We start from the raw sequence: 22,095 nt of genomic DNA, 5'->3' as shown, positions 1-22,095 counted from the left end.
CTCTTCCAACACATAGACTGACTGTAGCTTGTTGTTCATTATTTCACACAATTCTTCTCTTACGTAAGTTTCATATCCATCCCTTAATCGTATTATACTTTTCTAAACTTTCATTTTACCATTTACAAACCTATAAAATGGTTTAGGCTCTTTCTTACATTTACTTACAATATCTTTTTCATATTCCTCTCTTCCTCTCTCAGCACCCTTACTTATTCATTTCTTACCTACTTATACTCCTCCCAAGCTCTTTCATTATACCTTCTTCTCACTTTATTCCATGCTCTTTTTCTCACCTCACGTGCCATTCTACACCTACTGTTAAACCATTCTTCCTTCCTTTCCACTGCTGTGGAGAATTTTGGGACATACTAATGTTTTTTATGCTTCTATCTATCTATTGCCAGATGCCTTAATCCTGTAAGGGGTGGCCACAAACAAATCACCTCCATGTCGCCCTGTCCCCCGCCATTTCACTGCCCTGCTCCCAGCTCACACACCCCTCTCTCATATACCTCTCCACTCCATCCCTCCTTCTCATCCTCAGCCTCCCCCTCCCTCCACCTCACTCACATATACTCTCCTCATCAGTCTCTCACTCTCCATTCTCTCCACATGGCCAAACCACCTTAATGTGTTTCTCCTAATGCTTCCTATCACATGCTTCTATCAAAAACTTATATTTCTCACCAACACTTGTCATTACATTCATTTTTCCTCAATCTACATTTTGGAGAAAGTTCCTACCTATCTATCTATCTATTGCCAGACACCTTAATCCAGTAAGGGGTGACCACAAACAAATTGCCTCCATGTCGCACTGTCTCCCACCATTTCACCGCCCCACTCCCGGCTCACACCCCCCTCTCTCATATACCTCTCTGCTCCATCCATTTCATCTTTGGCCTCCCCCTCCCTCTCCCCCCCTCCACCTCACTCGCATATACTCTCCTCATTAGTCTCTCACCCTCCACCCTCTCCACGTGGCCAAACCACCTTAATGTGTTTCTCCTAACACTTCCTATCACATCCACATCCACACCACAACGATCCTTCACTTCCTCATTTATCAATCTGTCTCTCCATGTGACTCCACATGCTCCTCTCAAATAACTCATTTCCACAGCTCTCCCTCTTAACGTCTGTCCTTCCAACAAGGTCCAAGCTTCACTTCCATACATTAGAATTGTTATCACAATACTGCCATGCAGTAACTTTTTCACTTCCATGCTAACTTCTCTCTTGCTTATCACTGCTTTCATGGAACCAGCAACCTTTCTTCCCTGTTGTACCCTTTCAAGCACTTCACCCTCTAAACATCCATCCTCACTCATTACGCTACCCAAGTACTTAAATGCACTCACATTTTCCATTTCCTCCTCATCCAACCTCACTGTACATTCATTGGCTTAACCTCTCTCGAAGATCATAACTTTACTCTTCCCTACATTCACCTTTAGATTCCGTTTTTTAACTTACTCTCCCAAACTCATCCACCATGCCTTGCAGCTCCCCATCATCTTCACTTAACAACACAGTATCATCTGCAAACAACAGTACAGGGAGTTTCCAAACACTGCCCTCTCTCATTAGGGCCGCTCCAACATCCACTGCCCTATCTTGTATCGCTTTTATAACCCCATCCATATACAGACTGAACAATCATGGAGACATGACACATCCTGGTTTCAATTCAACCTTCAAACAGAAAAATTCACTCAATTCACTATCCACACACACTGCAGCCTTAGCACCCTCAAACATACTCTTCGTGGCATTCAACAACTTTTTATCTACTCCATATATTCTTAATACTTTCCACAATCCTTGCCTATCCACCTTGTCATATGCATTCTCCAAATCCGTGAAGGCCGCAAACAGCTTCTTTCCCTTCTCTAGAAACTTTTCCAGTAAAAAGCTAAGAATGAATATCTGATCTACACAACCTCTTCCCTTCCTAAAACCTCCCTGTTCTTCTCCAACTAATTTCTCTGTTATTTCCCTAACCCTGTCAATAAGTATCCTACCATATATTTTTCCCATTATCCTAAGTAGACAAATACCCCTATGATTATCACATACTTCTTTTTCCCCTTTTCCTTTGTACAGGGGAATAATTATACCTGACTTATGAAGGAGTACATGATGGGTTACGAAGGAGTACATGGGGGGTTGTGAGTATGGTATAAGGAATGCAGAAGAGAAAAGGATACTCGAGTTTGGGGAGGCAACGGACATGATTGTGTGCAACACATATTTTAGGAAAAGAGAGAGTAGGTTAATTACGTATGAGTCTGGGGGAAATAGCAGTCAGATAGATTATTTTCTGGTTAGGAGGGCTGACAGGAGGTTAGTGAGGGATGTTAAAGTTACAGGAAGTGAGGAGTGTGTGCAGCAGCACAAACTATTTATTTGTGATATGGTGCTTAAAGAACGAGTGATGAAAAAGAGGATTTATGTGCCTAGGAGGAAAATATGGAAGCCGGAAAACCAAGTAGTAAGGGATGCCTTCTCTAGCGAGATGAGGAGAGTGGTGGCTGAACAGGGAGCCATAGACAGAGGCGTTAATGAACAGTACAGAGCCTAAAGAACAATCTCATGAGAGTTACTGATGTAATATGCAGCTGGACAAGAGGACCACCAAGACATAAAGTAACTTGGTGGTGGGATAAGGGTGTAGAAGGTGCAGTTAGGGAGAAAAGGCTTTTCCGGGAATGGAAGAAGGGTGGTAGCAAGGAGGAATACTTGACTGCCAAGCGTAGGGCTAGGAGAGAGGTATACAGGGCGAAGTCTGAGTCACAGTGACTTTTACTTGATAGCCTGAATCATGGGGAAAGGAAAATTATGATATTTAAGGTGGCAAATCACATGAAGAGGGATAATCTGGATATTATAGGTGAGCAGTGTGTGAAAAATGATGAAGGAAGGGTAGTGGTGAACAGTGAGGATATTTAAGATGTATGGAGAGAGCATTATAGCCGGTTGCTGAATGAGGAGTTTGACTGGGACAGGGAAGGTTTGGAGCCAGCAGATCCAGTGTTTGGCCCTTGGCCTTTGATTGATGCTGCTACTGTGAGTGAGGCAATAGGCAGGATGAAGGTGGGGAAGGCAGCAGGTGTGTCTGGGTTGACTGCCGAAATGTTGAAGGCCTCAGGAGATATAGGGGTGAGGTTAGTCACTGACCTGATAAGTGATTATTTATGAGTGTGTTGTCCCAGATGATTGGCTGAAAAGTGTAACTGTAAATGTGTATAAAGGGAAGGATGATGCCCTGGAAAGAGGAAATTATAGAGGTATAAAGCTTTTAGAGGAAAAAAGTTTTTAGATCAGATAATGAAGGTAATGGAGAGAGTTTTAGAAAGTATGATTAGAGAAAGAGTGAATATTGATGAGATGCAGTTCGGGTTTATGCCACATAGGGGGACCACTGATGCCATATTCCTTGTTCGACAGCTTCAGGAAAAATACATTGGTAAAATAAGAGATCTGTATTTTGTTTCTGTTGATTTGGAAAAGGTATTTGACAAAGTCCCTACAGAGGTGGTGAAGTGGGCAATGAGAAAGCTTGGCTTGGAGGAGTGGCTGGTTAGGGTGGTTATGGCTATGTATGTGGGTGCTCGCATCAAGGTAAGAGTGAATGGAGATTTCAGTGATGAGTTTTCCGTGAACGTTGGTGTGCATCAGGGGCCAGTTTTGAGTCCCATGTTGTTTATCTTGATATCTGAAGCCCTCTCATGTGACTTTAGAAACGGACTCCTGTGGGAGATGTTGTATGCTGATGATTTGGTGTTGATTGCAGAGAACGAAAGGGAGGCGGAGGAAAGGTTTAGGAAGTGGAGAGATGGTATGGGGCAAAAGGGCTTATGGGTAAATGCAGATAAAACAAAAATGATGATATCTAGGGTTGGTGGTGGTACTGTCAAAGACAAGGGAGAGTGGCCACGTGCAGTTTGCCACAAGGGCGTGGGAAGTAATTCCATCTTGTGAGGTGTTTGTGATTAATGGGTGCACAAGAGATGTACTGGTATCAGAGGTAGACTGCGAGATAATGCTGATTTTACGTGTACAGCATGTCGGGGAGAGCAGGTGGAGATTGTCAGGTGTGAAAGGATTGAACTTGCTCGTGAGACTCTTGAGTGTGTGGAAGAGTTTTATTATTTGCGAGACATGTTTTCCCCCAATTAAGGAGAAAAGAAGGCTTTTCCGGGAATGGAAGAAGGGTGGTAGCAAAGAGGAATATTTGGCTGCCAAGCGTAGGGCTAGGAGAGAGGTATACAGGGCAAAGTCTGAGTCACAGAGACAATTACTTGATAACCTAAATCATGGGGAAAGGAAAAATATATTTAGGGTGGCAGGTCAGGTGAAGAGGGATAATCAGGATATCATAGGTGAGCAGTGTGTGAAGAATGAAGAAGGAAGGGTAGTGGTGAACAGTGAGGATATTAAAGATGCATGGAGAGAGCATTATAACCAGTTGTTGAATGAGGAGTTTGACTGGGACAGGGAAGGTTTGGAGCCAGCAGATCCAGTGTCTGGCCCTTGGCCTTTGATTGATACTGCTACTGTGAGTGAGGCAATAGGCAGGATGAGGGTGGGGAAGGCAGCAGGTGTGTCTGGGTTGACTGCCGAAATGTTGAAGGCCTCAGGCGATATAGGGGTGAGTTTAGTCACTGACCTGATAAATAGGATTATTTATGAGTGTGTTGTCCCAGATGATTGGCTGAAGAGTGTAATTGTGAATGTGTATAAAGGGAAGTGTGATGCCCTGGAAAGAGGAAATTATAGAGGTATAAAGCTTTTAGATCAGATAATGAAGGTAATGGAGAGAGTTTTAGAAGGTATGATTAGAGAAAGAGTGAATATTGATGAGATGCAGTTTGGGTTTATGCCAGGTAGGGGGACCGCTGATGCCATATTCATTGTTCGACAGCTTCAGGAAAAATATATTGGTAGGAGAAGGGATCTTTATTTTGTTTTTGTTGATTTGGAAAAGGCCTTTGACAGAGTCCCTAGAGAGGTGGTGAAGTGGGCAATGAGAAAGCTTGGCTTGGAGGAGTGGCTGGTTAGGGTGGTTATGGCCATGTATGTGGGTGCTCACACCCAGGTGAGAGTGAATGGAGATTTGAGTGATGAGTTTTCCGTGAATGTTGGTGTGCATCAGGGGTCAGTCTTGAGTCCCATGTTGTTTATCATGGTACTTGAAGCCCTTTCACGTGACTTTAGAAACGGACTCCCGTGGGAGTTGTTGTATGCTGATGATTTGGTGTTGATTGCAGAGAATGAAAGGGAGGCGGAGGAAAGGTTTAGGAAGTGGAGAGATGGTATGGGGCAAAAGGTTTAAGGGTAAATGCAGATAAAACAAAAGTGATGATATCTAGGGTTGGTGGCGGTACTGTCAAAGACGAGGGAGAGTGGCCATGTGCAGTTTGCCACAAGGGCGTGGGAAGTAATTCCATCTTGTGCGGTGCGTGTGATAAATGGGTGCATAAGAGATGTAGTGGTATCAGAGGTAGACTGCGAGATAATGCTGATTTTATGTGTATGGCGTGCCGGGGTGAGCAGGTGGAGATCGTCAGACGTGAAAGGATTGAACTTGCTGGTGAATCTCTTGAGTGTGTGGAAGAGTTTTGTTATTTAGGAGACATGTTGTGTGCTGGAGGTGGGGCTGGAGCTAGCTCTGTGGCTAGGGTGAGAAGTGGTTGGAAGAAGTTCAGGGAGCTCTTGCCTCTCCTGACATTGAGGGGGCTCTCACTACGTGCTAAGGGGTCTTTGTATGCAGCGTGTGTTAGGAGTGTAATGCTGTATGGCAGTGAGACCTGGGCAGTGAAGGAGGAAGACATTCGCCGGCTCAGACGTACAGAAATGACAATGATTAGGTGGATGTGCAGTGCGTCCCTGCGCCCAAGGCCTGGAGGGGCTGGGTTTACAATGGAAGAGTTGAGAGGTAGGATGGGACTGGAGTGTATTGGTGTTGTGATGAGGAGAGGTAGATTGAGGTGGTTTGGACATGTGGAGAGGATGGGGGATGATAATTGGGTGAGGAAGGTGAGAAGTGTTAATATTGGGGGTGGGGTTATGAGGGGTAGACCGAGAAAGACATGGGACGAGGTCATTAAGTGTGACCTAAGGGTTAAGGGACTGAACAGGGAGGCTGCAATGGATCGTGCAGCGTGGAGAGCCGCCATTAGGTGACCAAGGCCGACACATGCAAGCATGTTGGAGCCTTTAAAAACGAAAACGAAAACATGTTGTGTACTGGAGGTGGGGCTGGAGCTAGCTCTGTGGCTAGAGTGAGAAGTGGTCGGAGGAAAGTCAGGGAGCTCTTGCCTCTCCTGACATTGAAAGGACTCTCCCTACGTGCTAAGGGATCTTTGTATGCAGCATGTGTTAGGAGTGTAATGCTGTATGGTAGTGAGACCTGGGCAGTAAAGGAGGAGGATATTTGAAATTTCAGACATACAGAACTGACAATGATTAGGTGAACATGTAGCGCGTCTCTGCATGCAAGGTCTGGGGGGGCTGGGTTTATGATGGAAGAGTTGAGAGGTAGGATGGGACTGGAGTGTATTGGTGCTGTGATAAGGAGAGGTAGATTGAGATGGTTTGGGCATGTGGAGAGGATGGGGGATGATAATTGGGTGAGGAAGGTGAGAAGTGTTAATATTGGGGGTGTGGTTATGAGGGGCCGACCGAGAAAGACATGGGACGAGGTCATTAAGTATGACCTCATGGTTAACCCCTTAAGCACGGGCATGTCGGAGGCGGTTCGTGCACCTCACGCGGGGATATTCGCGCTCAGACTGACTTTTTAAAAATATTTGCCAAAAATCAAATATTAGTCCTAGAATATTATAATTAAATATGCATACAGCAAATACCTTCAGCTTTCTCCTGGGATGTTTGTTGAGCCTTCGTTGACTACCGTAGGACTTGTGGAGACTTCTGAATTTGGGTAACGAAGTCTCCACTTTACACTTCCCGACACCCCGTAATACGATTACCACAGCCTGATATTATCACTAGAAACACTATTCTATGATTTTCAAGTAGTTTGGAATCCATACACCAAAAAAAAAAAAACACAGTGAAAGCAAGGTAAATTACGAATGCGTACCAGCAGCGTCCCACACGCATTTGTTCCCCGCTGGAATTCTGTCATTTATTATTCATAAACACACTCACACTTTATATTCCTATTACTTTATTACACTTATATACATATACAGTATTTATCCATAAGTTTCCTTCAGTAATAGTAGTTTATTTTCATTCCAGGCATTAACTTTATCGTTCAGTAAACTAGCAGAGAGAGCAAAGCTTTCACTGTCATTACTCCAAGTATTTGTACTCATATTCTTATATTAGTAATTATTTACATTTCTATTTTATTTACACTATGTTATACACTGTCACTTCCAGTAACTAAGGGCTCCTTTCCCTTGGAGCCAGGATGAACTTGGGACACTGAAGCACTTGTAGTTTATCACCATTTCCTCCACTGGCTCATCACATGATTCACCAGAAAGATTGTAGTCACTGTCCATCATTATCGTGGATAAATTAGCCAGTTCATTCTCCACAGCAGAGTCACTTAGTCCTTTACCCCTTCCCACACGAGGTTTAGTAAGGGTAGAGGTCACAAGGCCCACTACAGGCGGCAGATATGGAGGGGCGCGAGTGCTAGGTGCTTTCATCTCAAGAGACAACACTGAACTGAATGACGAGGTGATTATGGGGCCGCCAAGGGCTGACAATGTCAGCGAGGTGACAGCTGCTAATTTATATGCTGTGAAATGATTGACAAGAAATCTAGACAATACATAATAAATTAGGTAGTTCCAGGTGAATGTAAATATCACTCAGGCTTCTTCCTTCCTTTCTTACATATATTTTTATTATGAGAACAGGTCATACAGCATATTTCAAGGGGAAATAAACGGGGAAAATTAGCGAACGAGTGCACATGGGGTGTTGCCAAGTGATAATTAGCCAATTCCAGGCGTATTGCACTATCAATTATCTTTTTTCTTATTTTTATATATATTATTTTGTATAAGAATAAGGCATAGGGCTCATTCTAATGGATGAAATGACTGGAAAAATCCGGCCAAGATTTGTCTAGCGCGGCACAGCTGCGGCAGGCAGGAGGAGAGGGTAATGGAGGGGAGGTAGGGAGGGGAGTCAAGACCGGGGAGAAATGGCTATATTGTCAACAATGGATGGGGGTACAGATGACAATAGCAGCACTGACTATTGTTAGACGTCAAGAACGGGGAGAAATGGCTAAATTGTCAACAATGGATGGGAGTACAGATGACAAGAGCAGCACTGACTATTGTTAGACATTGGCAGTACTGACAGAAGATACAAGCAACCACGTCAAAGCCCGGGCGAATTCAAAATAACACAGAATCGTAAAAGTGACGCCCCGCGGTATGATCCATTGCAGTTGAGCGTCACGAAAGTGACACCCCAAGGTTAAGAGGTTAAGGGACTGAACAGGGAGGCTGCAATAGAGTGTGCAGCATGGAGAGCCGCCATTAGGTGACCAAGGCCGACGCATGCAAGCATGTTGGAGCCTTTAAAAATGAAACGAAACGACTTCCAATCATCCGGGACTCTACCTTCCTCCCAGGCCAATCTGCATATCTTCCACATCCATTCTACTACTATCTCTCCCTCATGCTTCAGCATTTCACCACACACTCCATCAATTCCTGGGGCTTCCCCATGTTAACTTTCTTCATCGCTTCCACAACTTCCATCCTACTGATTTCTTCCTCTCTTTTCACATCCCCCCATCTCCCAGCCATTCCCCAGCCACTTATACTCACATTACTTTCGTTCTTGATGTTCAACAATTCGTTAAAGTGCTCCCTCCATCTACTCATTTTTGCTCCCTTCTCCACAAGTAATGTCCCATTTTTATCTTTCACTCCCCAAGTAAATTCACTGCCACCCTGTCTAACTCTCTTTACCTCTTTCCAGAACATTTTCTTACAGTCCCTCCACTTTACACTCGAATTCCTTCCAAATTCCTCATCCACTCTCTTCTTACTCTAACTAATCTTTTCACCTCTTTCTTCCTCTCTACATACAACTCTCTCTTCCATTTCGCAACTTCTTCCACGGCCCTGTGTCTCCTCCACTTATTATATGCTTTCTCCTTTTGTGTCACAGCCTCTCTCACCTCTTCACTCCACCATGCTGTTCCCTGCACCCCCTTTCATCATCTCTTAACCCAACACACCACCTCACATGCTGCACAGATTTCTTCTGTGAATATCTTGCACACACCTTCCACGTCCCACATCTGCGCCAATCCAAATTTCCCCAATCGCTCCTCCACTTCCCTCTTATGTTCTGCCCTTTTTTCATCCTCTTGTAATCTTTCTACCCTCCTTGTAGGACCTACTTCCTCCTGTCCTTCCCTTCTTCTATTTCTCCATTTCGTTTTGACACTGATTCCTCAGGGAACCAAATTCTTCCTTCCCATAATGGTATCTGTTTTCTCTGTGTTTTTCATTTCTTTCTTCTTCCCCAACTCCCACCACTTCCATCTCAATAACCAGATGATCATTTTACCAATTGGGCATTGGTAGGTTATGTTCTTCACATCGTTTGGGTCCTTTGTGAATACCAAATCCAGCTTTGATGGTTCCTCATCTCCTCTAATTCTTCTGTTTTCTTTAATTAATTGAATTAACATGTTTTCCATCACCAATTCCAATAATTTATTTTCCCATGATTCCTCATTGTTCCCAGCATCTGTACTTTCCCAGTCAACTTCTCTACAATTAAAATCTCCCAAAATTATTATTCTATTTCTTCATTCAATTACCATCTTTAGCTCAATAATGGATTCTCATATTAACTGCTCATAATCTTTTGTCCATGCCCTAGTTTGGGGGGACATATAAAATACTATTACAACTATTTTTTCTCCATAACAGTCCTCTGTTTCCATTCCCAAAAGTTCAGCCATGGTATTTTCAATTCTATATATTTTTTTCTCAAGTTGGTATGGGTTAAAATCATTACACCTCCCCCAAACTTGCTTTCTCCATCATTCCTCCAAATATTATAACTGTTCTACCCAAATAATTTTGTATCAACATCTCAGGGCAATTAGGCTCCACCAAGCAAACAATTTCATTTTTTCATTTTTTCATTTATATACTCTCCAATTTTCCCTTTCTTATATATTAACCCATCTACATTACTATACATGATCCTTGGATTTACTGCCCCAGTGCATGCGTGTGCATGTATATACTGTACCCTATACTAAAGGGAAGGGGGTATGTGTGCCAGGTATAGTAGCCGCAGCGAGAAATGAACGCTGTGGTGGGGCAGGCGGGATGACTGGGGATTCCCCCACTGTAGCCATATCCACATGTCACCGACCATAGAGGTAGGATGTCACCGACCATCGGCCACCACTGCAGCCCCGCTCCATGATCCTTACCCTGTCTCTCTGGCTTTCTCTTTCTCTCTCGGTTTCTATATAAACTGGTGTATTTCCGAAACTAATTATGAAATTATTATGACTTTTGTTCCACACCACCACTGAGGTAAAAATCAAGGAGAGTTTTCTGTATAAAGGTTTCCCCCCCCTTGTCTGAGGGCAGGTCAGTTCTGGCGAGTGTATAATTATAGGTCAGGCGGAGGTATCAGCAAGGCCGCACTCCCCCGGTCATATGCCACATTTAGGAGGGGGGGGAAACCTTTATACAGAAAACTCTCCTTGATTTTTACCTCAGTGGTGGTGTGGAACAAAAGTCATAATAATTTCATAATTAGTTTCGGAAATACACCAGTTTATATAGAAACCGAGAGAGAAAGAGAAAGCCAGAGACACAGGGTAAGGATCATGGAGCGGGGCTGCAGCGGTGGCCGATGGTCGGTGACATGTGGATATGGCTGCAGTGGGGGAATCCCCGGTCATCCCGCCTGCCCCACCACAGTGTTCATTTCTCGCTGCGGCTACTATAGTAGCAAAAATGCAGCTGGTGAAAACTATCTAAAGCACTGCATGAATACTGATCAATATAACACAAAACATTACTTCAAGGAATAAATTATATTCCTCACCTGTTGTCAGGAATGTGCTGTGGGTAAGCAGCAACGTATGGGTCAGGTCGGTCATCCTTACGGCTCCCGTGTTTGTTCCCAGGGTACTCTGGTAGCTGAGGTCGCTTTGGGTCTCGCAGATAGTTGTTGAAGTAATCAACCTATGATTCACAAGAAGGACAATTATTTAAAACTATGCTACCCATATCAAATGGTACATAATTGTTTTCAGGTTCTTCTGCGACATTTTAATCCTAATGATATCACAATAATCACTGTCTTCAATACCATATTCCATTTTAAAAACTCTCCCCTCACCACACCATAGGGGGATGATCATTATAGAACCATCTCTAAGCTACATGTTCTCACAACTGCCTCACCCTTATTCCTTTCTAGAGGTGGGCAAGCAGTACTTTTAAAGTAATGGGTGGTAGCAATAGCGGTACTAGTCAAAAACCGTACCGGTGGCAGCAATAGTATTACAACTTTTGAAAAGTACCAGCAGTAGCGATATCTGTACTTCCTAGGGGTATTTTTAAATTAACTATTTGAGCCTTTCCTTGACCAAACCTATACAAAAATATTAGTACGAGAATGGTTGGGGCTTAAAGGTTTAAATAAAAGCTTTTAAAAAGTATTACATCTTTAAAAATTTGTCACTCATCAATGCACCACTCTCCACATATTCCTGTTTACAACCTTCGTATTTTTTTATTATTATTTATTTCCTATCGAAAATACTGTACTGTACATCCATTTTGAAGTGATCATCACTCAGTCCAGCTTGTTTTGGTTTATGGACATTTTTTCCCACTGAGAACAGTCATTCTACTGCAGCACTGGAGAGGATCAGAGTGTTGAACCTAATGAATAAATCCAACAATGCAAACATGACATGCATACACACACAGCCACACACAGACATAAACACAAACAAATACAAGTACATACATACATACATACTTATATACATACTTACATACACATATACATACATACACATACGTAGTGAAAAACTAGAGAGTGTCTGCCATGCAGTGCTGAGCAAGAGAGACGAGTAAAAGAATTAAAAGTGAGCAATGACTCAACCTCAAATTAAATAAAACAGCTCGAGGGAAAATAAGGGGCTGGAAGACGAAAGGGACAAGACGAAAGTTAGCATGATGAGTTTGAACCATAAACAAGGATGCAAGCTGAACATATTAAGGAAATAAAGGAAGAAAACAAGGGATAAGAAAACTCAGGAGGAAGGAAAAATAAATCTAAAGGAGATTTTAGAACAACAGAGAGAGGAGAACCAGGAAAAGGTAGAGAAGACAGTGGTTAAGGTATTAAAAAGTAGAGAATCTCTAGTCAGGGATGTTGCAGACAAGAAAAAATGTGTGATGATTTCAAGATTGAAAGAAAAACCTATGTCAACAGGATCAAAAGGGAAAGAGAAGAACTGAGAAGGGCTAAGGAGATAGCATCAACAGTTATGGAGGGTAACAACGAAGCTCATAAAGAGATTGAAGAGGTCCTTAGGCTGGGAAAATACGAGGGAGGGAGGGATGCAACCACTAAAAGTTATGTTTCAGTCTCTGGTAACGGCAAATGCGATCATTAACAGGACATGGAAACTAGCAAACAAAGAGGGGTTCAAGAATGAATGGATAAGAAGTGATGTAAATGAATAAGAAAGAGCTAAAACAATGGAGCTAGTCATGGAAGCCAAGAGAAAAAAATGACCGATGAACAGGGCTCTATCGGAGATTTGTGGATCAGAAATTAATAAAGTAGTACCAACAGAGTGAGGGAGGGAGAAGGATGGAATAAAAAAAAAAAAGTGTAGTATTTGTCAAGTGTTTGTGATAAGTCAGTACATATGCGATGTAGTGGTATTAGATGAAGATGGTGAGATAATGCTCATTTCATGAGTTCGGTGTGTCGGGGAGAGCAGGTGGAGATTGTTAGGCACGAAAGGACTGAACTTGCTAGTGAGTCTCTTCAGTGCATAGAAGAACTTTGTTATTTGGGAGACATGTTATGTGCTGGAGGTGGGGATGGAGCTAGCTCTGTGGCTAAGGTGAGGAGTGGTTGGAAGTTCAGGGAGTTGTTGTCTCTCCTGACACTGAGCGGGCTCTTCCTACATGTTAAGGGATCTTTGTATGAGGCATGTGTTAGGAGTGTAATGTGGTAAGGCAGTGAGACCTGAGCAATGAAGGAACAGGACATTCACAGGCTCAAATGTGATTAAATGACAATGATTAGGTGGATGTACAGTGCGTCCCTGAGTGCAAGGCCTGGAGGGGCTAAGTTTAAGATGGAAGAGCTGAGAGGTAGGATGGGACTGGAGTGTATTGGTGATGTGATGAGGTGAGATAGATTGAGGTGGTCTGGGCATATAGAGAGAATGGGAGATGATAATTGGGTGCAGAAAGTGAGAAGCATTAATATGAGGGGTGGGGTTGTGAGGGGTAGACCAAAAAAAAGACCTAGGACGAGGTCATTAAGTGTGAACTCAGGGTTAAGGGACTGAACAGGGAGGCTGCCAGAGATCGAGCAGTATGGAGAGCCGCCATTAAGTGACCAAGGCCGATGCATGCTGGCATGTTGGTGCCTTCAAAAACTAAACAAAACAAAAGAGATAGCATTACAGCTGGCTGTTGAATGAGGGGTTTGACTGGGACAGGGAAGGTTTGGAGCCAGCAATTCCAGTGTTTGGCCCTTGGCCTTTGATTGATGCTGCTAGTGAGAGCAGGGCAAAAGACAAGATGCAGGTCGAGAAGACAGCAGGTGTGTCTGGGTTGACTGCTAAAATGTTGAAAATATGAGAGTGATGTTAGTCACTGACCTGATAAATACGATTATATATAAGTGTGTTGTCCCAGATGATTAGCTGCAAGTGTAATTGTAAATCTGTAAAAGAGAAAGGGTGATACCGTGGGAAGAGGAAATTAAACAGGCATAATGCTTTTAGACCAGATAATGAAGGTAATGGAGAGAGTTCTAGATGGTATGGATAAAGAAAGTGTGAATATTGACGAGATGCAGTTTGGGGAGATATATGTGTGGGGTTGGTCACTGATGATAAATAAAATTATGAACGAGTGTGTTGTTCCACATGATTGGCTGAAAAGTGTAATTGTAAAAGTGTACAAGGGGAAGGGTGTTGCCATGGAAAGAGGAAAAGGCATAACGCTTTTAGACCAGATAATGAAGGTAATGGAGTGAGTTCTGGAAGATATGATTAGAGAAAGAGTAATATTGATAAGATACAGTTTGGGTTTATGACAGGCAAAGGGACCATTGATGCCAGATTCATTGTATGGTTGTTTCAGGAAAAATATATAGGAATGAAAAGGGAACTGTACTTTGTTTTTGTTGATTTGGAGAAGGCCACTGACAGAGTCCCCTGAAAGGTGGTAAAATGGGCAATAAGAAAGCCTTGGATCGAGGAGTGGCTGGTTTGGGTTGTTATGGCCATGTATGTGGGTGCTCACACCCAGGTAAGGGTCAATGGATATTTGAGTGATGAATTTTCCATGTGTTGGTGTGCATCAGGGGTCAGTCTTGAGCCCTATGTAGTTTATCATGGTATTTGAAGTCCTCTCACGTGACTTTAGAAATGGACACCCGTGGGAGATGTTGTTTGCTGATTTGGTTCAGAGAATGAAAGGGTGGTGGATGAAAGATTTAGGAAGTGGAGAGATGGTATGGGGCACAAGGGCTTAAGAGTAAATGCAGATTTAAAAAAAAAAAAAAAATGAAGGTATCTAGGGCTGTCAAAGAAGAGGAAGAGTGGCATGTGCTGTTTGCCACAAGGGTGTGGGAGGTAATTCCTTTTTGTGCAGTATTTGTGATAAGTAAGTGCGTAAGAGATGTAGTGGTATTAAAGGTAGACTGCAAGATAATGCTGATTTCATGTGTCTGGTGTGTCGGGGAGAGCACATGGATATTGCCAGGTGTGAAAGGATTGAACTTGCTTGTGAATCTCTTGAGTGTGTGGTTCTGTTATTTGGGAGACATGTTATAAGCTGGAGGTGGGGCAGGAGTTAGCTCTGTGGCTAGAGTGAGGAGTGGTTGGAAGAAATTCAGGAAGCTGTTGCCTCTCTTGACACTGACAGGGTTCTCCCTCCGTGGTGAGGGATATTTGTATGCGGCATGTGTTAGGGGTGTAACGCTGTATGGTAGTGAGACCTGGGCAGTAAAGGAAGAGGATATTTGCAGGTTAAAATGTACGGAAATGACAATGATTAGGTGGATGTGCATTGTGTCCTTGAGTGCAAGGATTGCGGGAGCTAGATTTACAATGGAAGAGTTAAGAGGTAGGATGAGAGTCGAGTGTATTGGAGTTGTGATGAGGGGAGGAAGATTGATATGGTTTAGGCATGTGGGGAGGATGGGAGTTGACAACTGGGTGCAGAAAGTGAAAAACGTTCATGTTTGGGGTAGGGTAGCGAGAGGTAAACCCAGAAAGACCTGGGACGAGGTACTTGTGTGTGACGTAAGGGTTAAGGGACTAAATAGGGAAGATGCCAGAGATCGAGCAGCACAGACAGCAGCCATCAGGTGACCAAGACCGATGCATGCAAGCATGTTGGAGCCTATGAAAATAACAACAAAAATGAAAAAGTAGCACCAGCTGATTAGAGTGGTACTCCCGAAGGGAATGGGAATGTTGGAGATAGGGAGAGTGGAGCTCCTATTTCACTAACTGTCTAACCATCCCCCTTTGCTGACCTTTTCATTGTGACACCAACATGGAGAGTAGACCACCATACTCTCCTAAACACTTCCTGTATCTCATACACTACACGACATGCGCTTCACATATAACACAATATAACCCACTACTTCACGGGGGTTGACACCAGCAGGGACATCCGGACAGAAAACTTTGTCCCCGCTATCTAGTGGTAGACCTTTTGTGGGGAGGTGTGGCAAGGGCTCCACCAGCACAGATAGTGGGGCCGTGGTGAGATGGAGGTCGAACCTGTGCTACAGGGTACATGACACTGCAGTTCCAAGGCTGCTGCTTACACCCAATAGGGAGGGGCCTGAACCTCGGAGTAGTGCCCCAGGAGGCTGCCCTATCAATAGGTGTGCAATGGCGGGGCAGTTACAGTGCCAAGGCGCACTTGGAAGGTGTCCCTGTAGCTGTCCTGGCAGGATGCCCTGAGGCCACTACCTCAGCCACTGGTCAAGGCTGGTGGGCTAAGGATTCCAGATCCATTGCCTGGACCTGGGGCTGTGCAGTGGGTGGGGCCTGTGGCATGTCTCTTCCATTTATTATTTTACTGATTATGACTTAATTTAAGAATGAAATTCAAAGCATGCCTGAGGACACTAAATCACCCGGGGAGATCAGAGTGGTGTCATGGAAAGAGTTTGAGAGAGAGTGCAGGGGAGGTGGTTGGAGCATTGAGTAGGAGGTGGGTCAATGTGGTATGTGTGTAGGAAGTCCAGTACAGGGGAGGATCAGCCAGAATGATTGGTGAGAGGCTGTTATTAACCCGAGGCGTCCCGACGACGTATAGATACTTTGCCATGTTTTGTCACAGTGACACCAGACAACATATCCATACATTTTGCAATTGGGTGGTCCGTCATTTGCACATTTTAAAAGTTTCAAGGGTGATTTTTGGTAAGCATATGTGGGAGACCTTCCTCTACCCAATGCCAGGTGGTGATAATGCCTGACCTCCCCTCCCCCCCAAACGCCATTTTCTTGGCAACTCACCTGTTGGCAGTGACCTGGCCAGTAAAGACATGTCGCACCACAGTCTCTCCAATGACAAAATTCAAGGCGAAAGTGATTACTGGGGCAGAGGACAAGGGAAGAAACAAGCAAGAGGAAGAAAGAAGCTGAAGTGATGAGGTGGTAACATAGTAAAAGAAGATGCCGTATGTTGATGTGTTTGGTGAGTGAACAATGCTTATACTGCCTATTTTATTGTCTGAAAACCAATATGCTCTAGTACTACATATAAATTCGTACCAAATAATTAAATATCTAACCAACTATGAATGGTCTGGAATAGTTACCCCGCCCATAGAAAATGTTTTCTCTGGAGCCTGGCCTGAGAGAACACGGTACCTAGGTGAAGGTACTGTTACTTCTACTGTATTTCTAAACTCAACTGAGCACTTTCTCTCTGAATTTTCAATGTTTCTGATAAAAAGTGGAGGTTTTAGCCAAAAAGAAAAAACTTTTCCAAAATCTGCGGGGACTGGGGGGGGTCACTGGTGAAAAATTGGCCGGGATGCGGCGGGTTAAAACTTGTTTTGGCAGGGTAGGACAGATGGATATGGTGGTGTAGGTGTGTTGGTTAAGGAGAAATGGGTGTCATAGGAGTAAGTAATAGGAAAATAGTAGCGAAAATTAAGTTCCGTAGGATTATACCTGCATTTATACCGGCGTATGCTCCACAGGCAGGCTTGGATAACGTAGAGAAAGATAGATTTCTGGATGACTCAATAAGTTTAGTAAGTGGTATGAGAGATGATGAGATTGTAGCTTGGGAGGGGATTTAAATGGTCATGTAGGTGATGCTGTGCAAGGATATGAAGGAATACATGGGGGATGTGCATGTGGTACAAGAAATGAGGAAGGGGAAAGGATACTCCAGTTTGGGAAGGCAATGAACATGACTATGTGCAACACATATTTTAGCAAAAGAGAAAGTAGGTTGATTACATACGAGTCTGGGGAAAATAGCAGCCAGATAGACAATTTCCTGGTCAGGAGGGCTGATAGGAGGTTAGTGAAAGATGTTAAAATTATAGGGAATGATGAGTGTGTGCAGCAACACAGGTTACTGATATGTGACATGGTGCTGAATGTGTGGGTGATGAAAAATAGGACCTATGTATAGAAGATGAAAAACCAAGAAGTATGGGATGCCTTCTATAGCAAGATGAAGAGAATGGTGACTGAACAGCGAGACACTGAGAGAAGTGCTAATGAATAGTACAAAGCCCTTAAGAGCAACCTTCTGAAAGTTACTGATTCAGTGCGTGGATGGACAACGGTCCCCCCAAGACATAAAGTAATATGGTGGTGAGATGAGGGTGTAGAAGCTGCAGTTAAGGAGAAAAGAAGGCTTTTCTGGGAATGGAAGAAGGGTGATAACAAAGAGGAATACTTGGTTGCCAAGCATAGGGCTAGAAAATAGGTTTACAGGGCAAAGCCTGAGTCACAGAGGCGTTTACTTGATAACCTAAATTGTATGGAATGGAAGACTATGATATTTAAGGTGGAAAATCTGATAAAGAGGGAGAATAGGGATATCACAGGTGAGCAGTGTGTGAAGAATGATGAAGGAAGGGTAGTGGTGAACAATGGGGATACTGAAGATGCATGGAGAAAACATTACAGCTGGTTGTTGAAAGAGGAGTTTGACTGGGAAGGGGAAGGTTTGGAGCCAGCAGATGCAGTGTCTGGCCGTTGGCCTTTGACTGACTGCTACTGTGAGCAGGGCAATAGGCAGGATGCAGGTGGGGAAGGCAGCAGGTCTGTCTGGGTTGACTGCTAAAATGTTGAAAGCCTCAGGAGATATAGGAGTGAGGTTAGTCACTGACCTGATAAATATGATTATATATGAGTGTTGTGTCCCAGATGATTGGCTGAAGAATGTAATTGTAAAAGTGTACAAGGGGATAGGTGATGCCACTGAAAGAGGAAACTATAAAGGTATAAAGCTTTTAGACCAGATAATGAAGGTAATGGAAAGAGTTCTAGAAAATATGATTAGAGAAAGAGTGAATACTGATGAGATGCAGTTTGGGTTTATGACAGGCAAAGGGACCACTGATTCCAGATTCATTGTTCGACAGTTTCTTGAAAAATAAATAGGAATGAAAAGGGAACTGTTCTTTGTTTCTGCTGACTTGGAGAAGGCCTTTGACAGAGACCCTGGAGAGGTGGTGAAGTGGGCAATGAGAAAGCTTGGGATCAAGGAGTGGCTGATTAGGGTTGTTACAGCCAAGTATGAGGGTCCTCGCACCCAGGTAAGGGCAAATGGAGATTAAGTGATGAGTTTTCCGTGAATGTTGGTGTGCACTGGGGGTCAGTTTTGAGCACCTTGTTGTTTATCACAATACTTGAAGCCCCATTCACGTGACTTCAGAAATGAACTCCCATGGGAGATGTTGTATGCTGCTGATTTGGTGTTGATTGCTGAAAATGAAAGGGAGTTGGAGGAAACATTTAGGATGTGTAGAGATGGTATAGGCTTTAAGGGCTTAAGAGTATATGCAGATAAAACCAAAGTGATGGTATCTAGGACTGGTGGCAATACTGTCAAAGAAGAAGGAGAGTGGCCATGTGTGATTTGCTACAAGGGCGTGGGAAGTAATTCCATCTTGTGCAGTGTCCGTGATAAGTGTGTGCATAAAAGATGTTGTGGTATTAAAGGTAGACTGCAAGATAATGCTGATTTCATGAGTGCAGTGTGTCGAGGACAGCAGGTGGAGATCGTCAGGAGTGAAAAGATTGAACTTGTTGATGAGTCTCTTGAGTGTGTGGAAGAGTTTTGTTATTTGGGAGGCATGTTATGTGCTGGAAGTGGGGCTACAGCTAGCTTGTTGGCTGGAGTGAGAAGTGGTTTGAAGAAGTTCAGGGAGCTGTTGCCTCTCCTGACATTGAGAGGGCTCTCTCTTGGTGCTAAAGGATCTCTGTATGAGGCATGTGTTAGGAGTGTAATGCTGTACGGTAGTGAGACCTGGGCAGTAAAGGAATAGGATATTCACAGGCTCAAATGTACAGAAATGGCAATGATTAGGTGGAGGGACAGTGCGTCCCTGAGTCTGAGGTGTGTGTGTGTGGGGAGGGGCTAGGTTTACAATGGATGAGTTGAGGGGTAGGATGGGAGTCAGGTGTATTGGTATTGTGATGAGGAGAGGTAGACTGAGATGGTTTGGCCATGTGGAGAGGATGGGGGATGATAACTGGGTGCAGAAAGTGAAAAGTGTTAATGTCAGGGGTAGAGTTGCGAGAGGCAGACCGAAAAAGATTTGGGATGAGGTCATTGAGTGTGACCTCAGAAATAAGGGACTGAACAGGGAAACTGCCAGAGATCAAGCAGCATGGAAAGCTGCCATCAGGTGACTCAGGCTGACGCATGCAGGCATGTTGGATCCTTCAAAAACAAAGCAAACGAAACAAAACATAAAAAGATTGAAAGTGGCATATACTAACGTAGATGGTTTAATTTAGGCAAGGATGGGGTATATGTGCAGGAGTAGGTGAGAATGAGAGGGCAAAGGAAGGAGTATGTATAGTTGTGAGTAAAAGATGGAAGAGGAGCATAAGACAGTATGGATCAGTTGGGTCAAGGATTGTGTGGGTAAAGTTGAAAGTTGGAATACAAATGTGGGCGATTGTGTGTGTGTATGCGCCAACGCAAGATCGTGCTAGAAGAGTGAGAGAAGAGTTCTGGACAAATGTAGAAGTGTGCATGGAAAAGTTTGGAAGGAATGAGAGAGTGTTTTTGATTGGTGATATGAATGGTAAAGTTGGGAATGTGAAGGTGGATGGAATAGTTGGTGAGTGGGGTGTGCCTGCTGAGATAGATGAGAATGGGAGTGCGTTAGTGGACATTTGTGCTGGGAGGGGGTTGGTGATAGCCAATACCCTCTTCAGGCATAAAATAATTCACAGGTATACATGGCGAGTGATGAGAAGGGTGGGTGGTGAACTGAATGAAAGGAAGGCAATGATTGATTATGTGTGTGTGGATGAAAGGATGCGAAGATGTGTAATGGATGCAAGAGTGTATAGAGATTGGGGGAGTGGACTTTCTGACCACTACTTGGTGATGGCCAGAATTAAAGTACAAGAAAGTTGGAGGAATAGAAGAAGGGAAAGACGAGAGGAAGGAGTAGTTGCAAGGAGAGTGGAAAGGCTACAGGAGGATGAGAAAAAGGCAGAGTATAAGAGAGAAGTGGAGGAACGATTGGGCAAATATGAATTGGAGCAGATGGGAGACGTGGAAGGTGTGTGCAGAATATTTACAGAAGAAATATGTGCAGCATGTGATGTGGTGTGTGGAAGGAAGAGAAGACGGAGGGGGGTGCAAGGAACAGCGTGGTGGACTGAAGAGGTGAAACAGGCTGTGGCACAAAAGAAGAAAGCATACAATGAATGGATGAGAAATAGGGGCGTGGAAGAGGTTGAGAGGCGGAAGAGAGAGTTATATGTAGAAAGGAAGAGAGAGGTGAAAAGATTAGTAAGAGAGAGTAAGAAGAGAGTGGATGAGGAATTTGGAAGAAATTTGAGTGTAAAGTGGAGGGACTGTAAGAAAATGTTCTGGAGAGAGGTGAAAAGAGTAAGACAGGGTGGAAGTGAAGTTAGCAGGGGAGTGAAAGATAAAAATGGTAGATTACTAGTGGGGAAGGGAGAAAAAGTGAGCAGATGGAGAGAACACTTTAAGGAATTGTTGAACGTAGAGGATGGAAGTAATGCGAGTATAAGTGGCTGGGGAATGGCTGGGAGAAGGAGGGAGGTGAGAAGACAGGAAGAAATCAGTAGGACAGAAGTTGTGGAAGCAATGAAGAAAGTTAAATTGGGGAAAGCCCCAGGAATTGATGGAGTGTGTGGTGAAATGCTGAAGCATGGGGGAGAGATAGTGGTAGAATGGATGTGGAAGATGTGCAGATTGGCCTGGGAGGAAGGTAGAGTCCCGGAGGATTGGAAGTCAGGTATAATTATTCCCTTGTACAAAGGAAAAGGGGAAAAAGAAGTGTGTGGTAATCATAAGGGCATTTGTCTTCTTAGTATAATAGGAAAAGTGTATGGTAGGATACTTATTGACAGAGTTAGAGAAAGAACAGAGAAATTAGTTGGAGAAGAACAGGGAGGCTTTAGGAAGGGAAGAGGTTGTGTAGATCAGATATTCATTCTCAGATCTTTAGTGGAAAAGTTTCTAGAGAAGGGAAAGAAGTTGTATGCGGCATTCATGGATTTGGAGAAAGCATATGACAGGGTGGATAGACAAGGATTGTGGAAAGTGTTAAGAATATATGGAGTAGATGGAA

General features: G+C 43.7%; 1 protein-coding gene across 2 annotated transcripts in view; it reads right to left on the bottom strand.

Moving 5' to 3' along the window:
* The window catches only part of Ars2 (arsenic resistance protein 2), an 842,642-nt gene that overhangs the window by 91,633 nt on the left and 728,914 nt on the right, over positions 1-22,095 (bottom strand). For both annotated transcript variants that reach the window (XM_080275726.1, XM_080275727.1), the window contains one exon: positions 11,095-11,234. In XM_080275726.1, coding sequence (XP_080131852.1) covers positions 11,095-11,234 — 140 coding nt within the window. The remainder of the gene's footprint in view (positions 1-11,094; positions 11,235-22,095) is intronic.

The sequence above is a fragment of the Coenobita brevimanus genome, chromosome 62 (assembly GCF_032717465.1).
Source record: "Coenobita brevimanus isolate Jiangsu-jjx chromosome 62, ASM3271746v2, whole genome shotgun sequence".
In the NCBI taxonomy this organism is placed as follows: domain Eukaryota; kingdom Metazoa; phylum Arthropoda; class Malacostraca; order Decapoda; family Coenobitidae; genus Coenobita; species Coenobita brevimanus.
This window is presented reverse-complemented; position numbering and strand designations above follow the sequence as displayed.